Below are 26,236 nucleotides of genomic sequence, written 5' to 3'. Positions count from 1 at the left end.
ACCAGGCCAAGGGTCTTTTCATTCTGGCCTGTGCCCACTGCCCGCAAGCAGTCGGTGCTTATGGACAGCACGCCAACGAGAACTCGCTAGCGCGCCAGTGCCAGCCTGCGTGCGTTCTGTGAACTAGTTCGTGGAGCCATGAACGTTGCGGCCCAAACAAAGGTGAACTCAATGTAGAAAACATCGGCAGAAAACATAGAAGTTAACTTACAAAAAAAAAAAAAAAAAAACCCACGTACCCGCGGAGAATCGAACCCGTGACTCGCAAAATACTCCGCGGTGACATACATGCAGCCTTAGACAACTCGGCCACGAGACGGGCTGCGGCGAGCATGGTAATATAAGGTATATATGTACAACAAGTTTACATTTTTATTTAGTTTTGGCATTTCAAGCAGCTTAGGTGGCTATTTGTTGTATTGTGCTCGTGCAGTAAGCGTCCCCCGAGTTTCCACAATAGCTCACGTCTAGCAATTGCATTTCGTAGACGGAAAAGCGTTCGCAGATGCGTAGTCGTGCTGCTGACCGCTGTGCTTGTTCGCCCAGCGCAAAAAAGTGCTTCCCGCACCCTATTTTTACGCTGTACGGTAAAAATATCAGTTGATTTTATTTCCTTAGTACCTATATTGACTTCGCTGACTCTTCTCCCGCCTTCAAGAGGCCTTATATTTTCCTACGGGCGTACCAGTCAGCGAAGCGTCGCATGTGCGCTTGTGCAGGGCTTGTGTGAAGCGACCTTGACTTGGAGCTAGATACAGTGTACAAACTAACCAAGTAAAGAAAGACCCATTCTTCCATTCACAAACGTGTCCTGGCTTCGTTTCAACTGAGCGAACGAATTGCGACGACCCGTCGGCGTCCGGCGGACGAAACGCTGGGCCGACTGACTGTCTGAAGGCCGGGGAGCCGTGCAGATAGCGCAGCCAATTGCGAGCTCGGCCCCTCTCGACGTCACACGAAAACGCCGCAGAAAATGGGCGAGCGTAAAGAGAGGAGGACAGCATTTTCGAATTAAGTTTTCTACTAAATAAAAGCGCGTAAACGCGCCCAGAGTGGTCGTAACATGGCCTGGGGACCCCGGACTACAATTTGCGCAAGTAATCCCGCAATGTTTACATATCACTTCAGTGTCCCTTTAAGAGGTATTACAAAAAGCAGAAGTAGCAACTGGTTCTGATATATAGCGATTATAAAAGTTCCCTCAGCTTTCTCGCAATCCTCAAACTTACTAAACTAACTAGTTTAACTCAGTATAAATAGGATCACTAAGCTCACATCCCGAAGTGTTTCGGTGTCTGCGCTTGTGTCGCGCGGTGGTGTAGCCCCAAGCTAGCACATCAGGATGGCTAGGTTCCGCTGTCTCACCCTTCGAAACACGCTTCTCTCCGTTTTCTTTCTCCCGACTCCCGGCCGGGCTACAGCGGCGGCGTCCGCCGCTCTAACCCGGCCGTGGCCGACGCTGCTGCTGCGTTCGGGATGCTGCCCCCACGAATTCCAGGTAACGGCTGGCAGAATATATGGACGCCAGGACACACGGGTCCCAAGGTGAATGAGGCCGCAGATGCCACAGCCCGAGGTCTTCTTATCCCGGCCCCCTTGTACCAAGCCCCGTCCTTAGACATGGTGAGCGTTACCTTCACCGAATATTTGAGCATATTGAGACTCAACAGAAGAACATTTCCACCAGCGGACAAAAGCCTCAGTAATGAAGAAGAGCACATTCTCAGGAGATTGCAGACAGACACATTACCCACACTGGCTAGATTACACTGCTGGTACCCCACGTTATATTCACCTTTTTGCCCGCACTGCCGGGAGAGGGCGGACGCGTACCACACAGTGTGGACATGCCAGTACATACCAACAGTACACCCACTCACAAACACGTCAAGGGAGCAGTGGAAGGCCACCCTGCGCAGCGATGACCCTGCCTGCCAGCGATGGCTGGTAGAGAGAGCCATGGCGGCGATGGAGGCCAGTGGAATCCCGCAATTGGGATAGCCACCTTCTTTCCTCCCTCTTTTTTTCTTTTCTTTTGAATAAAGATATTTTCAATCAATCAATCTCTGGTTTCATCCTTTGTAGAGCCACGTGTGTGAATTCAAGTGACGTTGCATGGACAATTGCTGTGGGTTGTGGGTGTGGTTGAAAGCTTTGCTTTCCAACCACCTTCCCAGCGTGGATTGGAGCCAATTTTTTTTTGTGTCCTTTACTGTTTCTCTGGTAATTATGTTATAACTGAAACTGCGCAAGAAAGGTATACTGTATTCACAGGTTTGTACTCACGGTAAGGGCTGGCATGCTATCTGTGGTGAGAGCGCCACGTCTTCCTCCTCTTTTTCGAGAGGAGCCCGTGTCTGTATTTTCCTCTTTATCGTTTGCTGCCCCTGCCGGGACCATGCCTGGCATGACCCTGGCACATGGCTCTGTGGTCTTTTGTGCGCCGATCTTGTACTCTGGCTCAATCTTCCTACTCGCCCTTGGATGTTATAAGGCGGATAAATTGAAGCATGGCCACAGGGGCAAGGGGGACAGACAGCGGGCACTGTGAGCTTGCTAGTGACGCTACCTGAGGCGCTGAGGATGGCGCTACCCCTCCTCTCTTGAATCCACTACTAAATTAAAGATTGAAGTGTACATAAGCTTCCAATCAATGCTTTAAGTACTACCGCTTAATTTTGATAGGACACCCATACATTATCATGCACGGGAGCCCACTGCCTGTCAGTGGGCTTTCAAGCGGAAACTCAGATAATCTCATGCAAGTGCCTGGTTTACCTGGACAAGAATGGCTTGCTTTGACGAAATCAGGAAAAATACTTTAATATATGACGCGGCCAAGATTTACTCCTGGTACTATGATGCTGACGCGCATGGCTGATATTGTTCTACACAAGAGGTCTTTTAATAAAACAAAACATGGAATACTGTGGAAGGGGCGAGTTGGTATTGTTTCATTCTTTTTTAGCTCTCGTTTTACCTAGACATGTAAGTTTTCATAAAATTTTGAGGGGCGTGAAGAAAACAGGTTTTTTTTTTCGTTTAAAAAAATGAAAAATTGAAAAAAAAGAATATTCCGCACAGATCTATAAAAATCTGACATACTTCTTGCAGCAAAATCTGTGGACGTCTCATTAAACGTGAGAAGTGGCCCTAGTTGCTGGCGACTACACGAATAAAACCAAATTACGGCCGCTGTAAAAACACTAAGTAAAAAAATATACATCGGAACTCATTTGTGTTCGAATATGAACCCGGGTCGTAAAGAGCTGAAGCTAAGTGTGGTACTGCAGCCCTAACCCTTCCCCGTGCCAGGATGGAACAAGATTTATCCGGACGCGTCCCGCATGACAGGTGAACGTGATGGCATGGCCAACACGATGCAGCAGTGAAAAAGTCGAATAATCGCTGGCTTTCGCCTTCATCACTTAAGAGACTTAAGTGCCCGATAAAGGTTTGCGTTAACACTGAAAAGAATATAAGTAATTGTTATATGCTACATCACAAAAGTCCCGCCCGAGCTGCCATTTTCAAAATCTGTGCGCGATTTCACGTCGAGGCATTGATTTCAGAAAGTGTTTCCATAACTGCAGACTGGTCGCATCACAACAAATTTTCGCGAAGAAGCTGTGTTTTTTGTTCATTATTATACTGGTTGAAAAAAAAAAAGAAAAACAAACTGTTTTTCTTGATGTTTTTTTGTTTTTTTCAACCGCTCATATCTCTAGTTTTACCGCGCAGTTTCATAATAAACCATGGAAGTTGAGTGTATATAAATTGTTTTCGCGTCATTTATTGCTGACCTTATTTGTTTTAATCGCTGTGGTTGCATGCCGACGCCACCTGCCGTGACATCGCAAACCTTAGTGCGTGATCGAGCAGGTTCTTCTCGACGATATTGAACGGGCCCTTGCGTAGTGGTTCCGCACGTCTCGTAGCCTGCGGAAGCCCCTCACTTTGACTTGGCTCTTCCGGTGACACGATCTAGTCCAGTCTTGGAAGTCGGCGTCAAACAGGGCTACGCCCACCTCCAGGTCCGGGAAGTCGTGAGATATGGCACACATCTGGCGGTAAGAAAAATAAAAAGGAAATAAGGCTAGCCTTCGAACTGTATCAGCTGCTACGTCATGGCCGCTGAATTCGCTCACTGTAAAACAGGTGTGGGGAGGAACTCGTGCGCACCAAACATAGCCAGAAATACACAGGCTCATGTTCTTAGAAAAGAAATTATTTGTATAGGTTTCAATTACATATTAAGGAAACAGGGAACTGGGTGTGTCTAATAACCGATTGGAAAGGATAAACATGAATGTTTCGTTGCTTGGAGAAAATGCCCCCGATTGATTTGATTTTATTGATTGTAGGGTTTAACGCGCCGACGCAACGCAGGCGATGAGGCGCGCCGTAGTGGAGGGCTCCGGATTAATTTTGACCACCTGGGGATCTTTAACGTGCGCCGAAATCTCGTACACACGGGCGTTTTTGCTTTTCGCCTCCATCAGAAAAGCGGCCGCCGCGGCCGGGAATCGAACCCGCGACCTTGTGCTCAGCAGCGCAACGCCTTAGCCACTGAGCCACCGCGGCGGGTAAAATGCCCCCGAAATATGTTTGTTTACACAATAATGGATATTGCTACGGGGCAGAAACTCTTAATCACTTGACGACAGGACGACAAACAAAAAAATTCAAAAGCCATGGACGACAAAATGATAAGGTAAACAGACAGCGATAGAAAGCAAGCAGCATTGATTTACAGACACGAGTGCTGTGCGTCATATCTAAAATGCTCAATTTAGAAAAAAAGAAGAAAAAACGTAGTTGAGCATGCGACGAATAAGCAGGTATACATACCTGAATAATAGAAAGAACAGAATACCGCCATTAGAGGTTGACAACATAGGTAGACAGGATGGGTGACCATTAGCTAGTTTATTTCCACAGGCAGGCGGGGACAAAGTCCGCAGGATGCGGTTTCAGCCAGCAAGTGGTATTTCTACACGTCCTGACAACTCCCCGGCTTGTGTTCTTCCAATATCCCAGCATGAACGCCGAACGCGCAGCAGATGCGGTTGAGGCCTGATTTTTGGCAGTTTTACAGCATAAGCTGTACTCAGCGGGTGAATGAGTGAAAGCCTTATTCACACAAGGAGGGCCCAGGGGCCGGAAGGGGGAGAAGGGGGGAAAGGGGAGGGTAGAGGTGGTCACGAGGTGATGTTCATTTGAAGATCCTGGAGAGGAGTAGTCAGTTCCTGAATGCACACATAGGGATTGTAGACCCCGGCTAAACTACTTTTGCGAGGCCACTCTCGAGAGCGAAGCGCCCAAGGGCAGCAAGGAAATCGGGGTCGCTGAGTGCCGTGGGGGGTATCTCGCTTGGATTGGGTAGGACATTCGGCAGGATGGGGCGGAAGGATTGGTACGCAGAGCAGTGCCAAATAAGGTGGCTCAGGTTTGCTGTTGTAGCTGTGTTGCAATATGGGCAGTAGGGCGGAGGATCGCCGGTCGGGTGATGCCATTTTGTGGGGAGTCAATGCAGCGTTCGCGCGAAATTTGTTAATAAAAACTTCGGCAGGACGAGTTAGGGATGGGGCGTTATGCAGGAAACCTACAGGGGTGGCAGCGGCAAGGCGGTTGTGCCTTGCCTGACGAACGTGATCCAGCTGTTGCCTGAGGGAGAGCGGGGGAGCAGGGCTGTCAACCAGTGGAGGAGTTACTCGAATACTCTCCTGCGCTGCGTCATGGGCAGCCTGGTTGCCGGAACCCTGAGCCATGTGTCCCGGTATCCACGCAACACGTTCAGAGGTACCATTGCGAGCAAGCAGACTAATCATATGTTGAATCTGGTGAACCAGAGGGTGATCGGAGAAGGTTTTCCGGAGCTCACGTAGCGTCTTTTGGGTTGTCCGTGTTTTATCTCAACATGGACGAACCCCCTAAGCGTGCTTCACTGCGCACAAAGACGCTGTGTGGCGAAGCTCACCCTGGGAACCATCGATGGCTGCGTTTCTGGTAGACGCCAACTTACAAATAAAAAAAAAATGGCGGGTGATCACGACACTTCGTGCGAATTGACAGTATCAGTTGCCGAATAACTCGTTGATATTGTGCCGTGATGTTATTAAACCCTTCATTATTATCGCGTCTTGATTTTACTTACTTAATTGTCGATATATCCGCTTTCAGTGGGATATGCGAGCCATGGGATCATACTAATAATTGTGCTGGTGACGCACGAGAGGCTGAAAAACCCGCACAATGATACACCGACGACTGCTGCTTGCATTGAATCTCTTTCTGGAAAGGTTTTTGTAGACGTTTCGAATTTTTCGGTAAATGTTTTGAAACGTTGAAACAAGGCTATGAGCGTCGCCCGGACATGTTGGACATGTTTTAACTTGTATTTTCTCGCATTACGGTGATTGGGGTCATCAGCCTGTTTATGTCAGTCATCATGCTATCGCGAAAACATAGCTGGCAAATTGGTTGAAGCGCAGCCGCAATAAAGCAGCAGACCAGCTGACAGACTATAAAGCGACAAATGAAACTCAAGTCGAACCGTGATTGCTGAACAATCAAATAGTCGAGCAAGGAGGCAGCGAATAATTTTCGACAACCAAGCAGTATGTATAAGCGTAATGACGCATTCGTTGTGGCGTGCGTGTGCTTCGCTATTCACCCGTTTGCATTTGGAGAAAGTGTTTAAAAGCGGAGTGTGTTTAGCGACTACATTCCGACACTACGTGATTTTCTCTCCATTTATTAAGAGAAAGAAGTGGCAGCCACCTATGGCTCTTCATGTAGCACCACTTCATAGGCAAAAAAAGTTGCACAACACGCGGGGCTTTATATAAAAACAAGTACTTTTGTGCGCACTAGGATTCGCAATTTTTGTTTCTCTTCCTTACAGGGTAGGCGCTACCCCGCTTTTGTTTTAACGGCGAAGCTGTTTAGCAAATCGTAATTTTTCGTGTCCGCAGCTAAGAATACCAAGAAATTGCCGAGCGCGCGCACGCGAGCTCGGGCCTGGCGCGACCACCCGGCATTTAACAAAACCAAAAAAAAAAAAATGCCTAGTGCTCGTCTGTGCGCGCCTCGCGACGACCACCCACCGTCCCTTGCGCACGTTTAATTGTCAAGCCAGGCACACCCACTTAGGGAGATTGAGCAACATTGCGGCGACCACCCGAGAGTAAAAAAAAAGAAAATGCCGAGCGCTCGTGTGTGCGTGCCTCGCGGCGACTGTCCAGCATCCCCTCGGCCCGTTTCTCAAGCAAAGCATAACCACTTGAAGATATTGGCCAAGATTGGCCAGAAAACTCCAGCGTTCGCCGTAATCGGGGCAACACTTGCTCGAAACGAGAAAGACACGTCATAGCATACGCCTCTCCAAGGTGATGTTCAATAATTTTCACTTAAAAAAAATAAAAAAGAGAGAAAGAAATGGACGAAGCTCGCTCCTATAGCCATAAAGATGGAGTATTCGTTGCGGCGGCAAAGAAGAAGCAAACCGGCAGCACTCGTGAACTTAAACCTTCGTGATGGTCGTGATGGTTGCGTAAAGCTTCGCTACTTTCAAGACTTACAAGTTAGTGTGAGCTTCCTTCATTTTTTCTGCTAGCTCGGCGTTTTTTTGTTGTTGTTTTTTTTTGTTTCGCCACTTATGCCGTTCGCGAGAGAAGCGAAAGCCCTGTGGCCCACAGAGTTATTGGGTGTGCCTCTAGGGGCGCTACATACCGTGGCCAAGGTGATTCTGCTGTCTTGTCTTGCTGTCTTATCCACTTTCATGATTAAGCAGCCCGTAACCACAACCCCCTTCAGTCTACACCAAACAGTACGACACCGTTTTCGATAAGGTTTCAATAAAGTTTCAACCCATGTTCGACAATACGCACTAGCGCCGAGACGCTGCGGGAATTCCGCGCTAAAAGAAAATCAGCCGCAATGTGAGGATACTGATAACTGAAGGCCAAATGCTGCTACGCATAGCTTAAGTCCATGTTTCGAATATTTTCCTCACTCATGCCTTTTGCCGTATATTCGCTCCATGTAAGTGGCTTTGATTTCGCGTGTTTGAACGCGCAGGTATACAGTGGGGAGCCACCGATAGCATCATCCGCAGGTATAACGTACAAATTTCCGCAACGCACCTTACGAATCACGGTGTCTCCATCGTCATACGTCGCTGCCCGTCCTTCGGGTCCATGAGCTATCATTGCGTATGAGCGATTGTCGACCTCGGCGTTAGCGAAGTAGTCGTGCTGCTCCGCGCACGCCTGTAGCAGGAAAGGGAGATGTCTTTGAAAACAGTTGCAGTGGTGGGCCCTTGCTTTATCTCTTCCAAGCACGGCAAGGGGCAAGAGCACTAAGTCAAATACCCCACAAATATTTTGCTCAGATCTCTAAAATACATGCCGACGTCAACTGGTCATTCAGCATTCGGTTTTCTCCCCCATTCCACTGTCGTTACTGTGACAACTCTCAGCGGTTCTTGGCTGCGCGACATCAGCGAAAATGAAGCAATAACGAATTTCTGGGGAAGGAAACACTGGCGTTACATGCTGCTTGTAATCTATATCGCGCTGCTAAGGGTGTCGTCATGTAGCGACGAACTGTGAATCACCGCGTAACGGTAGCTTTAAGAAAATCGCGCAGTCAGTTGTACCGGTGTTCAATTTCTGTCTCAGTCTTTCTGTCAAGTATTCGTCTGCTACCGAGGTTGTATATAGGCAGGAGTTTTCAAGTAAGATAGCGTTTATTGTCTTTACAATGTGAGTGCAAGTGGTCTGTCATCACGACAAATGTGGGCGATTGATGGTTCAATGCGTCGAAAAGAGGTGCTAAATAATGTGCGTAATTTACAGCCATAATTCGCAGGAGACGTAAACATGTATGGGTAAACTGAGAGGATAACAAGGTACTGCAGAATTTGATATTGAACGAGGCTTCCAGACAGTCACCTTCCATGTCAAAAGTACTGTAAAGGAGGTCGCAACAACGACTAATCGGTGTCTGCATATGACACACCACATGGGTTTCGGCCTAAGACGCTCAATAGCACCATGTCGGCGCAAAGTTATCAGTTGCTACGAAAGGTAAAAAAATGCGTAAGCTCGCCTTCTTTGAATTTAGGGAAAAGTTAGATTACGTATATGAATTCGTAGCTACTTGTCCTTTTGTCGTATTTTCCTTCGATATTTTTCTGTCAGCATTTATGCGTTATCCATTATTCCTGTTTTAACACGAAAGTGTTTTATTCCGGGACACACCAAAATTTCACTGCCGTCATATCCGTCACGGAAATGACGCCAGTACAACGAAGCAAGCGGCCTGTAAAGGGTGCACCCCTGCAACAGAGGATTCTTGCGGGGAAGCAACCTTGTGTATTCAAGAGTACGTTATACTTCGGGTTGTTCGTTTTCGGGTTTTACATTTTAACACGAAAGTGTTTTATGCTGGGATACACCAAGATTTCACTGAAGTCATATCCGTCACAGAAATGACGCCAGTACACCTTTGCCGAAGTGACCCGCCAGCAGGACGTCGCTCGCCAAGCACACCACAAGACAGCCGTCGACCGGCAAATAACGCTCAGATGCAGATTCCCCTGCACATTTCACTTTCGTGTTTTACCGTTTCTTATGACAGACAAATCAACCACAGTTTTTTAAATCATTTTTTCCGCAACGAACGTTCAGTTGGTAGCCAGTGCTTCGCTGTGTATCGGCTTTCTTAGTCCTGTTTGGCGTCGTTTTCTGTCTAACCATTCATTTCACTCTTTGATTATGAGAAATTAATTTTATTCCCTCTAAAATTCCAGTACACCAGAAACTTTTCCCGGGAGATTTATTTCTCAACTGTTGTCGGGAAGCGAGGAAAACACTATCACAATCCTTTAAGTCCCTCGTTACCAACCTGAATTATGTGATTCCGTTTGGACACGAGGGGACGTCAAACCTGAATTGTGTCTGTTGTCTTCAAGGGCGGTACATGACGTAAATACAACCGCATATACGTGGCTATCAGCATATTCGCGTACAGCAGCTATATGTGATGTAATTATATACCCACGCCATTCATGTACTCTCTGTGGTATGTACTCTCGCCTGCCATGACAATGGCAGGCGAAGGGCTGTATAACTATCCTGAGATCTGTTTTTTGTTGTTACGCAGAGTATTAAAAACCAGCGCATAAAAGAAGAAATGCACACTGGCAAAGTAGCAGCGGTACATGACGGCAATATAGTTCAGTGAATAGATGCGTTTTATATGCTACGTTTCTTTCAAAATTTCCGTTAGAAGGCAAACAGAGTAGCAGTGGTACGTAACGGGAATAAAGTTCAGTGAACGGAGGCCTTGCTGCGTGATGTTATTTTCAAAATTTCCATTTGAAGGCAAGCACAGTTGGTCTCCAAGAAGACGGTGACTGACTCTTAAAACATCTGCTTCAGCAAGATTTCCCTTCGTGCCTGCTCCACCGACTCTTCGTGCCTTCTCACCAAAAGGAAGAAGAACGAAAAAAAAAAAAACCAGAAAGGATGGCGCCTGCTGTATCCGGCAATGCGCCGTTAAAGTGAGCGTTGTGAAAATAGGTAGACATTTAGAATCAGGATATAGAGCAAAAGAACGAAATAAGAACGAAAGCAGACATGCGAAGCTGTTCGTCGGCGTACATGATTTCTCTCTTGCCTTATCCTGAGAGTAAGAACACGTACTACAAGTGACGCGAGGGTTTCGAGCAGTAAAGTCCAGACTCACGTGCGTTGCATTCGCCACGAGGACCGCAGCGGAGCCGTTCTTGTCGCAGGGTGCACCCTTGGCGCGGTGTCCGTTCGCTGTCTTGAACAACCGAAATGCCATCGTAAACGACACCATGAAGGAAGTATTCCAGGACGCTGTTTTGTGTTTCCTGCACAGCTTCATGACATCAGCCTGCAGAAAAAAAGCCCCTTCTTGTTGGTGCGAGCGTCACCTGTTAGGGTGGTGTCAAATTTGAAAGAAGGATGGCCAGCACGGCAGCGCCTCTTTGGTGTCACCGCCTCGAAAAATGTAATGAGGAGATCAGCACAATAAAAGCAGCTTTATCCACAGATGGCAACGAATGCGCGTGCATCAGGAACACACCCGTGACTTTGAGCGTAGTGGGGATGAAAAATTGTGTACTGGTTGATATTAGCTTCTTGCTAAGCACTTCGCTTGATGTTACTCGTGTGATTTTATTGTTTGAGGCGTAGCAACCGCGTGTGGATTTTTTGTTTGTCAGTTTCGCGCCGGGTGCGCGCACGATCTTCACGTGAATACATTAGCCGACCGATTTTTCGGACTTGGAGGGGAACGAAAAATAGTCCAAATAAAAGAGCAGTCCGAAAAATCACGGGTCATTACTCCTTTGGCACAGCTGGCGGTTCTTCGGGAATTTCCATGAGTGAAACTTAAGCGCAAATTTTTCACAGGGACGAGAAAGGGAACGTCACAGGCGCCTGTGTCTGTGTCGTTCCCTTTCTCGTCCCTGTGAAAAATTTGCGCTTAAGTTTCACTCATGGAAATTGCGAACCAACTAGCTCGTCTCTCCATTTTTCTTCGGGAATGTCCGGAATATCCAGCAAGTCCGAAATTTTGGAGTCCGAAAAAACGGTCGGCTACTGTGTATGTTTCTGTCCATCACGAATAAAACGTTTAGCTGCGATAAAGCGCTCGCCTCGATAATTCCCCTCCTCTGTGGTGTTGTTTTGCGCTACATTCGGAGATGAATTGCGTCCAAATTGCCCAACTTCCTACCATACTGCTCCAACGTGACGATCTGACCCGTCCACATATACACGTCCTGGGGTAGAAAGGGAGCGGCCACTCACCATGCCCATCAGGCAGTCGCCTCCCGTAGGCTTGCTGTAAGACGTCGGGGCTGCAATACAACACACCCGGGAGTTGCCAGTAGGACTGTTATGAAACAGGTGCGTCCTCAAAATGAGGCCGTCGAGACTAAAAGACCTGAAAAACGAAGGCAACGTGTTTATCAGGTTTGTTGTTTCTCTCGTCAACGAACGGAACCAGTGATGCATTTCTGTGTGAATGACTGCTCATTTGCAGAGGGGAGAGTGAGAGCAAGAGATGGGGCGGGAGGGGGGATTGTTTTTTTCCCGTTTATCAAGCTCTGGAGGAAATGCACCGTCGTTGCGGCGCCGTTGTCGCCACCCGTCCGCAAGAGACTGAAAGCGCCAGCTGGTGTAACTAGTCACGGGTTCCCACCCCCCCCTCCTCCTGAGCCAGTAGTGAATAAAGTCTCTCTCTCTCTCTGTATTCGCCACCATCACGTAAGCATTTTGAAGCGTGCGGCGAATGTTCCAGTCGCGAAAGAGAGAGCAGCATGATGGGATGAGCGGCAAAACGGAGTCTGCACACTAACATGGCATAAACATTAATCTAGGTCGACGTCGACATTTTTTTATGAGTTTATAATACGTTTTTAGTCGTTAGTCATCGCTTTTAGTGCGCAGGCACTATAGGAAAGTCGACGACCGGAAATGTGTGCGGGTCTCTGAAGAGAGAGAGAGAGAGAGAGAGAGAGAGAGAGAGAGAGAGAGAGAGAGAGAGAGAGAGAGAGAGAGAGAGAGAGAGAGAGCGAGAGCGAGAGCGAGAGCGAGAGATAGATAGAGAGAGAGAGATAGATAGATAGATAGATAGAGAGAGAGAGAGAGAGAGAGAGAGAGAGAGAGAGAGAGAGAGAGAGAGAGAGAGAGAGAGAGAGAGAGAGAGAGAGAGAGAGAGAGAGAGAGAGAGAGAGAGAGAGAGAGAGAGAGAGAGAGAGAGAGAGAGAGAGTTGCTTTATTGGAAGAGAAACAGAAGTCGACTCAGCAGATAACTGCCTCTCGGTTGAGGGCACCTCCCTCAAGACTGAGCCGAGGTGGAGGATGGACAGAAAGTTCGTGTGCTCTGAAGCGAGAGGGGACAAACTTGGGAAACGGACAGTAAAATAGCACGAGTATTGAACGTTGGATGAGGACTTATAGTACAACAGAGAACAAAAAGGGCGCTTGATGACAGCACGCGCCACGCATGCACATTCGAGGAGTGCCGCGGTGAGGCTGCGATCTGGTGAGCGTGTTTGTGTTCGTGGCCTCCGCGACCACAAGGATCTGTCCTATCTTCCATTCTCTTCAACATTGCCCTTCTTGAGCTGCCGAACCGATTAGACCAAATTCCCAACATAAAACACGGCCTCTACGCCGACGATATTACTATCTGGACGGGCACAGATTCCATTGGCGGCCTCCAAGACACGCTCCAGCAAGCAGCCGATACTGTCAATGAGTATGCTAAAGAGTGCGGACTAACATGTGCACCGCAAAAATCGGAACTTCTGGTCGTGCGCAGGCGAGGCCGAAAGAAAGACAAGGACAATATACAAATCATGCTGGAAGGTCATCCCATCAGGCCTACAAAAGCGATGCGAATTCTTGGATTAGACATTCAGGCGGACACAAGGAACACCGGCCTGATTAAAAAACTCAAGACAACCACAGAACAAGTCACTCAGATGCTACGCAGGGTGGCCAACAGACAGAGGGGACTGAAAGAGCAAGACACCACCAGATTGGTCCAGGCCTTCATACTCTCACGCATTACTTATACTGCACCGTACGTAATTCTGACCAAGAGTGAAGAGGAACAAATCGACGTCATCATACGCAAAGCCTACAAACAGGCACTAGGAATCCCCATCAGCGCTTCGACAGCTCTACTGCTAAAGTTAGGCGCCTCCACAACACCACATCCGAACTAATCGAAGGTCACCTCTCAAGCCACAAATTAAGACTTGAACTGACACCCGCTGGCAGAAAGCTCATGGAGAAACTTCAGTGGACCCCCCAGGGTCAGTTACAACCCAGAGCTCTTGTGTCAAATACGAGGCAGTGCATACAAATCAGGCCAATCCCTCGGAACATGCATCCCAAACATCACGAAGGAAGACGACAGGCCAGGGCCAAAGCCCTAGATAAGACTTATGGCAGTGATGAGGGAACAGTGTATACAGACGCAGCAAGCTGCAAACAGAAGAGAGCAATGGTGGCGGTGGTGACGACAAGAGACAAATGCCTCACCAGCGCAACCATTCCAAAAACATCGAGTCAAGAGGCGGAAGAAGTGGCCATAGCGCTGGCTATTACTCAAACCAAGGCAACTACAATCATTTCTGACTCACAGCAGGCTTGCAGAAGATACATTGCGGGAATGGTGACTCCAACAGCACACCGCCTCCTGAGCGCAAACCCCCCAAACCGGAAGGTCATGATAGTATGGGCCCCGGCACACTCCTCTCTCGCGGGCAACGATTTCGCCCACGAGACGGCCTGCGCACTCGCCAACCAGGCCACGGAAGGAGATCCTGACCCCACCCCCGTTGTTTCATACCGAGACATTACCCAGCACTACAGGTTCGAACGAAGGATCTATTCACCGCCACACCCCCAGTTAAGTAAACACCAAGGATCCACGCTTCGACTGCTACAAACCAACACGGTCCCTCATCCGGTTCGACTTCATAAGCAATACCCTAACCAGCATTCACCGCATTGCAAGTTCTGCGGACAAGCAGGCTCCCTGTATCACATAATTTGGGAATGCAGTCAAAACCCAGACTTGCCACCCGCTTTTTCTAGCCCAAACCTCGAACAGTGGGAGACTGCGTTGTCCAGCGCACACCTCGCCGACCAGGTCATGCTGACGGAGAGGGCTGAACGTGCGAAGACAGCGTTTGGACTTCTGGAGTAAGAAGCCACTCCCATAAATACGCTAAATAAAAGTTGCTCTCTCTCTCTCTCTCTCTCTCTCTCTCTCTCTCTCTCTCTCTCTCTCTCTCTCTCTCTCTCTCTCTCTCTCTCTCTCTCTCTCTCTCTCTCTCTCTCTCTCTCTCTCTCTCTCTCTCTCCGCAACCAGCAACGGCCCCGAAGAAGGAAGAGGAGCCGCACCAGCAGGGGAAAGGGCAAATGGCGCTTCTCAAAAAATAGTGGTGAGGAAGAGCAAGACGGTATGCCGAAGGACGAAGTATTTGAACAAAAAAAGAAAAAAAGTAAGAGAGCCTGGGCAGCACGAAATAGGTGCGGAGCTCATTGAAGGTGGCCGTGAGGCGTAGGCGATAGAGCTCAGAAGAGAGCACTCTGTAAGAGAGCGGTATAACACACGCCATCCCCGCTATGAAGGGGATATCAATCAATCAATCAATCAATCAATCAATCAATCAATCAATCAATCAATCAATCAATCAATCAATCAATCAATCAATCAATCAATCAATCAATCAATCAATCAATCAATCAATCAATCAATTAATTAATCAATCAATCAATCAATCAATCAATCAATCGATCAATCAATCAATCAATCAATCAATAAATTCACTGGAACACGACCAAGACAGATCAAACAGGAAGAATTTCTACTGTGCATGATGCACACACGTTGAAGAAACAAGCAAGACCGATTTGGCCCGCTCGATAACGCCACTGAACAAAATTAGGCACACTTGGCACCTGGAACGAATCTGCACGAGATCGTACCTCAATTTTTTGTGTGATTCTGCGTGCTCCATCCGGTGTGTTACGTAGAAATGTTTAAGGTGCATTCCTCCGTTTAGGCACTTGTTTTCAAAACGCAAGTCATCAACAGGCAGCGACACACACAAGGAAAACTCCAGATAATTCAAAACAAAGAAAAAAAAATTGGTCAAAGTTGACTAGCGGCACAAATCTGTCTAGAACATCGCTTACCGACTACCCCAATAAGGCAGGTAACAGCAGACTCAAAAATTCCCGCAGTTCTGGACGAGAACTTGCGGTTAAGTTAAGAAATAACAAACCAGGATTTCTATCGTCCAATAAACACCTAAGCCTACTCCAGTTTGAAACCAGTCGATTGCGGGAACATATGTAAGGATATTAACGTTGGCTAGCTTTCGCATCCTAAGGTATTGTCTTACTTCAGGTGCTTTTCGAGCGCCTTGAAGACGTCCGTGCGTGCTCGGGCCCAAGGGGTGACGCCCAGAAGGATTAAACCACGTCGTTGTTTATGTCCATGCTGGCCACTACGAAGAGTGTTTTGTACTCTCCTAAAAACCTGAGAACAAATACAAATGTTCAATGCACGACAGAAAAATCGAGTTTGTAGAATTCAAATTTGGCGCCCTTGGAAGACCGCCTCATAGTCTCTCCAATGGCAGAAAGAGGGCGCCAGGAGTCCGCTAGAAGTAGGAGTTCCTGTATAAACATCCCTCTCGCGAGGGGCACGATCAAGTGCAGAGTATTTCCGGGGGCGCACGACGTTAAGTAGTTTGCGTTACGTTAATGTTGTTGCACTTGTGGGAGACGAGAGAGCGCTCGTCAGCAGTAATTTGAATGAGTCAACGATATAAGGCGCGTTAGTAGCGTCCCATTCTGTGTCGGCTTTGTGGCGCAGTGGGTAGCGCACCATGTACATTGCGTTCCGCCCGCAGGGTCGAGGGATCGAAACCTGGTGCCGGATAATATTTTCTTTTTTATATAGTAGGGGCAACGACGGTGCGGACTACGGACGTCAACGCGGGTGACATCGTGAGTTACTGAAATGCTCTGCATTTAAAATCTCACAAAAGGGATTTTAACCCGCGCAATCAAATTTCTACGTACTTCTCTACGCCAACAACGAGTCGCTTCACCCTTGTACACGCACAATACTGCTGTCTTCGAAATCGGCATTATATTTAACGTGAGAGCGCTCTGTGCCCCACCTAGTAAAATGACGTCTGCCATTCTGTCGGAGTGCGAAGCCTGTCAATAAAAGTCACAGAGCAAAAGAATGCCACCAGAAAAAGAAAGGGCGTTGCTAGGCAACGCTTTCCGTTGCGTTTCCCGCCCGGCTGTACTTTTTAAAGGGTACGGAACTCTCGGACCGGCTGTGATGCTGCCAGTGCTGTCCATGGTGCGCGGCTTGTAGAACGTCATCTTATTCTTCCTTTCTATCTCTTTTTCTGTCCATCCACTGTTCTGTCTATCCTCCCCCTAGACTCCGTCTTGGTTGAGGTGCCCTCAGCACGAGAGGAAGTTATCGGCTGAGTCGACTTTCGTTTCTCTTCCAGTAAAGCAACTCTCTCTCGTGCCAGGCCCAACAGCTGCTGCATGCTTTAATCAAGAGCGCGGTAGCTGCTTAGGATGCACACAGGAAATTCTGAAATAATCATAAGTTGCTATCCCTAGAGCACAACTTGCCATTAATTCTAAATAGATGCGCTTTTGGAGCTAATGTTTCTTTAGGACAGCTAAAATTATTTTTCGCCACTGAAGAGTAAAGTGGAAACAACTATTTGTGGAATGATAAACGTAAATAGTATTACTTGTTGCAGCGCAAATGTTTTTGCTGATACCCCATTTCTTTAGTTATTTCCCCTTTTTTTATACATTCCATTCCCATTTATAAATTCTCTTGATGCATTTTTATACATTTTTATACATTTTAATGTTTTTATACTTCAGAGCGTTGTGACGTTGTATATTTGCATTTTGTTTGTATTTGTGAAATTGCATTATTGAGAAATTATGTACTGAAACTGTTACCTCCTCTGTATTACATTGTGTAAAAGTCCGTTTGCTATCCATATGTTTCATCTGAAATGTTAGAGTTTGTATAAAATTTCCCTGCGTCATACTGCCACTGTCGTGTAAGGGTTCATGGCCTCAGTCAAGCGTTTAAGTCTGCTTTTAGCCCATGGGAACCTCCAGATGTATTTCCGGGAAATAAACCGAGTTATTTATTGATTGACTACAGTATGAAGATCAGGTTAACGTTGATATAGCGGTTTTAGGGCTTACGTGGCCTCGTCTACGTGGATTTGTACGTTCAACACACCGTCATTATCGCCTCAACGTTCTCCCAGTAGTTTCAGAGAAGGGATGCGCCAAGTACTTCAAGCGATATCGAAGACCAGCGTCGCGTTCGTCCAGTTGAATCACAGCGTAGACGACGCCAAGCTCAGCGTGCGTCCTTTGACTCAAAATGGAGGAGGGCAAAAGTAATAAAAAATGAAAAAAAAAACAGGATAAGTAAGTATAACGAAGCGGTGCTACCCCTGCTCGATCGAGCACTACCATTCGCATTCACCTTAGTGAAACGCTTTCGATTCTCTGGCCCCTGATAAAGGTGCGTGGCGTAATCGCGAAGTAGAAGTAGAATTTAAGGCGGTTCTTACCCTAAGAAGGTCGAACACCAGCTGAATTCGTTGAACCTCTTTGCCCCGGGAGTGCACGTAGTCGGCATCCAGAACACAGTAGTGGTAAACCCGATTTTGCTGCCAATATTGCTTCAATTTCCTTTCCCCACGACGTTCTGCGATGTCGCGTTTTGCAGCTCCTGCATTTCTGAAAAAAAAAAAAAACTTGAAATCACGATAAAGTGTAACAGAAGGACGAAAATGAAGTAAGAAAAGCAGAATTTGTGCTCACTTTTTCCTAACGATGTACGAAAAGCTGTCGATTATCGAGTTTAGCTCTGAGCGAGGCGGTCAGAAGTGGCTGGAACGTGTAATTTTGACGACAGCGCAAACGGTAATTTCAATCGGAAGTGAACCAACCGTGAATTTTCTGTTCAATGCTCACGACCTATCCAACAAACAAACGCCGCGAACAAAAATAATGTATATAAAAGCTAAACAAGACAGATATATAAAAAAAAGTCCTTTACATGTGGCCTTTCAGGTTTATTTTAATATTTACTTTAAATATGTCGGTGTCGAATGAGTTGATTTACTGACCAAATTGTCTTTTACGTCCATCCTTTTCGCCTGTCGTAATTCAGTTCTCCGTCGAATAAAAGAAAATGAGGCGTGAAATTGCATGGGCGTGTGATAAGCTTTCAAGGAAGCCATCGGCACGCCAACCTTTAAATTTCTTTGCTATAATCTGATAAAGAACCAAACTTTCAAAATTTAGTTGCGTAATTGGGAAGACTTTAGGCTGCACACTCTAGGCGCACGATGATACGAATGATGATGATTCCGAATGATGATACCGCAAAAACCGCCGGAGCAGACTCCTGCTGCCTTTTTCGGGGGTTCGTGTCAGCTCCTACGTTCATTACGCAAATGAGAAACCCGTTTTCTCAGTCGCAAAGAAGAGGTTCTCCACCTCGCTCCTGATAAACGTATTAGGTGAGCCAAGCAATACTGCAGCGTTTTATGAGTGGTGTTAGCTCACCGGTACGTGACCGATATCCCGCTTTCGGTTCTCGACGACCGAGCGGCGCGGTCTAAAAATGCCCGGGTCTTGTTCGCGCTGTCATCGGCGAACCCGTCCCCGCCTCTGACCGAGCTGTAATAGTGCGTGAAGAAGAGGTAGTCGCACAGGCCGTCCTCGGGAATCATGCCTCCGCTGTGCAGGTCAGACCCACCCACGGTACACACCAGGGGATGCTGTCCCATAGGGTGCTCTGCGAGACAAAAAAGAAACGGGCAGAATTACAGAGAGCACATGCTGAATTAAAGCAGTGGCTCGAAGAAGGGACATGCAAAAAGAACGGTGGACGCGCCGCACTTGAGCCTGAAGGAACGCGGTTCGCTAACCTATACGAGGCACGTGAGGAGGAAAGCACGCAGATCTGCGAAAGCGCGGCAGCACGTGCGCTTGATAGAACGCAGGTGGCAAATCACGATGAGGCCTCGAGTAAAAAAAAAGAAACACCCCCCTCGCGAGGGGCACGATCAAATGCAGAGCATTTCCGCGGGGGGCGCGCCTGCAAGTCGTATGGATTACGTATTGGTTGTTGTTGTTGTAATTGTCTTCCAGCGTAGACATTGTCGATGAAGTCGATGGTGAAACGTGCCGTGAACCCCCTGCCGCGGCTATGACGCAACGTGGAGCGGCTATGACGCAACACAATCCAACACAATCCACTTTAATCCAATCCAATCCAATCCAATCCAAATCCAAACCCAAACCAATCCAATCTAAGCCAAGCCAAGCCAAGCCAATTCAATCGAATCCAATCCAATGCCCCTCGCGAGAGAGTGTTATAGCGCCGAAATCGCGCCATCACACGAACGCGTGATGTTGACGTCACGATCACGCCACAGATGTTAGCGACCGGAGCGCGCGCGAACGACATATGTGGTTTAAGCGCGAACCGACCGCGGCGAGAGAGCGCGATGCGAGCGCCCCCACCTGTTCTTGCGCGCGAACCGACTGTTGGTCAGCGCGAACCCAACGCGGCAAGAGAGGGTGTTGCGCACGTCCCCACCTGTTGTGCGCCCGAACCGAACGCGGCGAGAGAGGGTAATGCGAGCGGAGAGAAGGCGAGGAGGACGCGGGGGAGAGGGCGCACCTGTGGCCGACGGTTGAATGAGTCAAGGATATAAGGCGCGTTCGTAACCTTCCGTTCTGTGTCGGCTTTGTGGCCCAGTGGGTAGAGCACCATGTACCTTGCGTTCCGCCCGCAGAGTCGTGGGATCGAAACCTGGCGCCGGTAAGTATTATCAGAGTCCGTCAGCATTGACGGACTCTGGTATTATTTTTAAATTCAGAGCATTTCCGTAACTCACGATGTCACCCGCGTTGTCCCGTCGTAGTCCGCACCGTCGTTGTCCGCACCCCTCCCCCTACACTATATAAAAGAAAATACTCTCCCGCGCCTGGTTTCGATCCCTCGACCCTGCGGGCGGAACGCAATGTACATGGTGCTCTACTCACTGCGCCACAAAGCCGACACAGAATGGGACGCTACGAACGCGCCTTATATCGCTGACTCATTCAAATTACTGCTGACGAGCGCTCTCTCGTCAGCAGTTGCCACAAGTGCAACAACATTAACGTAACGCAAACTACTTAACGTCGTGCGCCCCCGGAAATGCTCTGCATTTGATCGTGCCCCTCGCGAGGGGGATGTTTCACTGCGTCGCCATGCGAACAGTTTGCCACGCTTTAGTTTCAGTTCTTTCTTTGCTGGGGTGCCGACGAGCGGCGCCACCTCCTCGCACTTCGCCGCGGAAGGATCCGCGGCGGGGGCGAGAGATGGCGCTGGCGTCTCCGCGGCCGCGTCTGCGGCCTCCGCGGGCACCGGCGCCGGCGCGGGGTCATCGCCCTTCTTTAAAAGTTTCTGCAATGTGTCTAATCCACCTCCACATAATTCTTAATTAAGAGCTTGGAAATTTAGAGGAGGAGGAGATAGCCTTTTTATACAGTGTAGGGGGAGCGATGCGGACTACGACTACGGACGTCAACGCGGGTGACATCGTGAGTTACTGAAATGCTCTGCATTAAAAAAAAAAGAAAGAAAAGAAGACGCAATCATGGAGGTTGTAAGTGGATCCAGCTGTTTCGAAGCGCACCAATATCGGCTTCTTGCGCTCAAGCGCTCGGATATCGTATTGGCGGGCATGCGACACGGGTGACCTTACAAAGCGAAAGCTTATTTGCTTCTGCTTCGTATGCTCGTGCTTGCGCAGGCATCGCTCGAAGGCAGCGGCATGCGCCGCATTTACTTTCAGGAGGAACGGGATCAACAAGAACAAAGAAAAAGAACACGACAAGCGGAGAAAAGTAGAGAAAAACTAAATTCAGAGTGAACGAAAAGTGAAGACTCCGTTATTCGGAAGGCGTCTCTACATATCCCTCGGGTTAATCCCTGCGTTTTTGCGTTGACCGAACTGAAAAAAAATAGCCGATCATAGTGGTGACGAGACATTCTGTTATGAGGTAGGTACACGTCTTGAACTTCCCGTATACATCTAGCGGCATCTATAGCTTCGCTTTAAAAACAGACGCTGTTATGTTGAAGAAGTACTGAAAGGCCCGCAGTTCGGCCTTCCAGTCCCCAAGTCATAGCCAATATTTCTCACTTTAATTTCCTGCAGGGCTCGATACCTCCGCAAACGTATCAATATTCTTAAGTAATTCGGAACAAATTACGGGCTGTGTAAATGTTTCTACTAATTCGCATATGCATAACGTTCTTTGCCACAAACATAACCTTGCTAAACCAAGGATAATAGAGAGTCACCAAGCGGCATAATCCCGCCCTCCCGCTAATTCCGAATTCAACTCGTGAAACGAAGCTATTTTTTTTCTTTTGCATACCACCGCCTGGTACCACAGTGTTTGAAAAGCCCCTACGTCCGGAGAAATATTCCCAGTCTAACTTCATTCGGTTATAATGTATACAAGGAAACCGAATCAGTTTCTGGTCGTACTGTCGTGTAAGTATTCGAGGAGCGCACAATAGGGCCGCACTTGAGCGAAACAAGGACACGCCAAGTACGGAATCCTATTTGCGATAATCAGCGATCCGTCATTTCGCACACTGCTGCACACTGCAGGCGAAGCGCCTCTTCTATCGCTCGGGTAATATATCGATTGCCTCATCCCCGCTAAGGTCGTCATGATTGGCTGGTGGCCCCCCTTCTTGATGGCCTTTATTTTGTCTTTATTCCAGGTTGCAAGATATAGTTGCGCGCATCTGCGACCTTTGCAGGAGCCCGAGGGTCTCCGATTAAATTGATTACCTCTCTAGCAATTTTCGCTGCGTGCTCCACTAAGCGTAAATCAGTTGCTGGAGCGTGAATTATGGTGCTGGTCACGGGAAGTTTCTCAATGGAAATGGCAGTTCTACGACCTCCTCGAACCATCTTGGGACATTTGTGGAGCAGCGCCGCTAGCGGCCATGGAGGAAACCTGAAAATGAACAAGGAAACAAATTTTGCAGCCTGAGCTACAATGACAGAGATTGAGCAGTTTCGCGTGGCTCCTGGAGAGCCGTGCTACGCATGCGCAAGGAGCAGTGACGTCTTATGGCGCGCAGCTGGCGCGCCAGAGCCGCCGCAACAGCGATTGGATTGGATTAGATCGGATCTGATAGAATCGAATTGGATTGAATTGGATTGGATTGAATTGGCAATCGTTTTAGCAGCAGTAAGCATGATAATCAGCTAATCCTACACAACCAGGAAACCTAAGAAAACCAGCTGAACATTAGGTCACGCTTCGTATATCCTGGCATAGCCGAGCTAAGCCGATCATAGCCGAGCACTGCTATTTTTTTTTTGAAAATTTATAACTATGGAAGTGCAATACACCGTAATTACATCTGGGCTGTGAGGCGCGCCATAGTGAAGGACTACGGATTGATTCAGACCACCTGGGGACGTTTAACGTGCGCCGAAATGTCGGCGCACAGACGTTTTTGCTGCTTTTCGCCAGTATCAGGAAAATGTCCGCCGCAGCTGCGATCGCGCCCACGTTCTTGTGCTGAGCAGCACACCACCATAGCCACTGAGCCACCACAGCGGTCGGAAACCAAATTTTAGCCGATGAAAGTTGTAAAGGCAGTTGTTGAATGGTTCTGGAGGTAATAGTTCAGTGGAATCAGCCAGTAGAGCACAAGTGCAAGGGTATACCTCTAAAAACACAAAAACTTCACGTCCTTTTTGTGGTTTTATATCTAGAAAAGAAAACAAAACTCGAAGATGCTTAATTAAAGGCAGTAAAATTTTTAAAAATGCGAATGAGAAAGTGTATAAAGAGAGGAGTTTGCGTTGTTCCGGGGCACTTGGTTGGAGCGAACCATAGACTACTGCCAAGAGAACTCCTTCAATTAAGATGATTTAAATACGTTTAAGGAAAGATTTGTCGAAAGACATCGCTTATTTTGCCGTGATACTCTGAATGACGGCGTCTACGTTTGAGTATTAAAGTCGGGTGATTATCTTGCTGCGACATTTCCTGTATTTCTAAAACAACAGCATGTGTTCAGAACAGACGTAAAAAAGTTATTTACATTCTTACTGCGAGCGCTTCCTTCGGCAGCCGCGTGATATCGATGCCTTGCAGTTTCCAGGGGTATCATTTATGAAATTCCCACAAAAGCTACTTATGAACGCGCCAAATGATGGTATTTATTCATTGCTTCGCAAACTACGTCAGGCATTTCTCATGCACCAGTGCGGAGCGGGAGTGAATATGGCGTGGGTTGGTCGGGCTGGCGTTATCACTGAACCCATAAGCGCTTCTCTCGCCGTTCATGTGAGGCGGCAGGCTCAAATAAAACAAGCAAGAACTGTGTAAATGTGTGCAGTAACATTTGTGGTGTTACAGTCCTATTTTTTTGGTTTTCGGGCACTAATAGGAAACCTTCGATTGAAGAAAAGGTATGTGCAAATTCCATTCCAGTTGAAAAAGAAGTGTTTGAATTACACTATACATGTACAGTCATTTAGTTTTGTCAGGCTTTGTCAATAACACTTCATACCAAATGAATTTTTGTATACAAAGAGGTGCCTTAGTCAAGTAGATTGTACAGTGCAAAAAAAAAAAAAAAGACACGGACTGCGAAAAGACACGACACAAGAGCGGCCTTGTGTCGTGTCTTTTCGTAGTTTATTTTTTGCGCTGAACTGTACATATTGGAACACCAACTAGGCCAGTCGATAACGTTACTCAATCACAGATTACGTAGATTGCATAGATTACATGGATTACCACTGTACACCGAAACCCGTGATTTTCACCATACACTCGGATGTGTTTGCTCGCTTGTCTTTGTCAATAGCATTTCTCCGAATACAGTATTACTTGAGTGGAAAGCTAAGGTTTCATTCTAAGAGATCACCCGGATATTGCATACAAGAGCGCGCGGAAAAGTGTAGACAAATAGCGCCGACAAAAGCATGCGTTTCTCGCAAACGATTATTTGTTTGTTTGTTTGTTTGTGGAATACTGCAGGCCAAAAAGGCCCAAGCAGGAGGGGCACAAACACAACCACAATATCAGTACACGAGTGACACAGCTTGACTACAATATATCTGCGTAAGAGGATGGATAGCGAGTAGAAGAAAACATCAAATCGAAGAAATCAAGCAATATTCGGAGTGGGGGTCAGGATTCAAAGAATTAAACATTTGCTCAACAATGTCAGGCGAATTGTCAGGCGGCCCACCTGCAATGCGCGACCCCAGCTCTGCCCGTCGTGCCAGGTCTTCGGCCTCTTCCAGTTGCGGAATCGAGGTCAGCGCGCCTTCAGCGGTCAGGTTCTCGCGTTCGCCAAAGTCACCCAGCGGGCTGGTCCGGTCCGGTGGTCGAACTGTGCGGCGACTCTTCCTTCGCTCAATGTTGTGTTTCCTGTCATGTTCTGCGGCAGGAAGAAAACATATATTTACAATCCCAAGTATCAAGCAAGCGGACACAGGTGAAAAATAGTAACGAAGTTCTACTCAAGTTTCGGCAAGTAAGCTTGCCTTCATCAAAGTAGATATCAGAATCAGAAGGAAACTTCATTTGCCGAGACGTAAGTATAAACTTCGAACAAAGAAAGCCGATTTCCGGCAGTACCCGTCAGAGCAAAACGGCTCCTTCAGAAGGTTTTCATAGTAGCTGTAAAGAGAACAAAAAACACATTTGGGTTCGCGTAGTATTTGAACCCTGGTCTCCAGAGCTGGAGTCTAGTGTGTTACTACTTCACTAACGCGGCACTATGCCAGAGGGGAACAGGACTTACCCCGGTATTCTGAGTCCCTCCTCCGCTTGAGCCTCCGGTCGAGGAGATCCTTGAAATCGATCTCGCCATGCATCAGCATTGCGGAACCCTCCCTCAGCCGAGTGTAGGGAGAAAATGAAGTGGAGGAGGGATTCAGCTTACGGCCCTTAGCCTGGCGCGTGATCGCGATCCCGAGAAAGTATAGAGACATTACGGAGCACTTCGCACAGGGAAGAAGGGGGTATACCCACAACCACACTCAAAACTGATCAGCACAGTAAGCGCGGTCCTGCACAGGCAACTACAAACGAACACGTTCCCGCGTGGAAGTTTATTCATGCGATGTACCCAGCAAGCTACGACTTGGAACACAAGCACTGATCCGTCGCGAACACCCTGTACAACACGGTGTGGGAGTGTGCGGGCACCCAAGTACCACCCATTCACTAACCAAGCGAAGAAGAGTGGGAGGCCCAGCGCGCCAGCATCAACTCTGAAGACCAACTCTGGCTTGTGGAAAGAGCCGGGCGGACGGCCACGGTAGGTTGGCCTAGCCACGGCTCATGGCATCCCGGACTAGGGACGTCACCCACAAAGGGCGGTATACAAGTCGTGTGCTCCCATCATAAAATTTATTACTACTACTACTACTATGACTAATACTATCAACTGATGAATAATTAATGACGTGTGGTTACAGGTGCAAGTAATACTTCATTACTAATTGATTGTAATGATTATTAATTCGGCATTAATG

At 47.8% G+C, this 26,236-nt stretch overlaps 1 protein-coding gene across 1 annotated transcript; it reads right to left on the bottom strand.

The window, feature by feature from the left end:
• Positions 1-3,822: 3,822 nt before the first annotated feature.
• LOC144173196 (uncharacterized) lies at positions 3,823-25,129 on the bottom strand. The gene is made up of 8 exons (XM_077701708.1): positions 24,943-25,129; positions 19,215-19,446; positions 18,212-18,380; positions 15,971-16,107; positions 11,850-11,985; positions 10,756-10,929; positions 8,148-8,273; positions 3,823-4,064 (listed from the first exon to the last, which is right to left on the bottom strand). Exons 2-8 carry the CDS (start codon positions 19,436-19,438, stop codon positions 3,864-3,866), a joined length of 1,167 nt encoding a protein of 388 aa, XP_077557834.1. The 5' UTR covers positions 19,439-19,446; positions 24,943-25,129; the 3' UTR covers positions 3,823-3,863.
• Between the last annotated feature and the right edge of the window lie 1,107 nt (positions 25,130-26,236).

Source organism: Haemaphysalis longicornis, unplaced genomic scaffold (genome assembly GCF_048455015.1).
Source record: "Haemaphysalis longicornis isolate Haplotype H1 unplaced genomic scaffold, Haemaphysalis longicornis Haplotype H1 scaffold_3, whole genome shotgun sequence".
Lineage (NCBI taxonomy): Eukaryota > Metazoa > Arthropoda > Arachnida > Ixodida > Ixodidae > Haemaphysalis > Haemaphysalis longicornis.
The sequence above is the reverse complement of the archived record's forward strand: the minus strand, read 5'-3'. Positions and strand labels throughout refer to the sequence as shown.

Excerpts from the sequence above, each read along its gene's own strand:
- LOC144173196 (XM_077701708.1), bottom strand. The coding sequence starts at position 19,438 with ATGGGACAGCATCCCCTGGTGTGTACCGTGGGTGGGTCTGACCTGCAC. Across the intron at positions 16,108-18,211 it reads TGGTGTTCGACCTTCTTAGG|GTTTTTAGGAGAGTACAAAA; the intron begins GTAAGAACCGCC and ends ATTTGTTCTCAG. Across the intron at positions 11,986-15,970 it reads GCGCTCGAAAAGCACCTGAA|GTCTTTTAGTCTCGACGGCC; the intron begins GTAAGACAATAC and ends TTCGTTTTTCAG.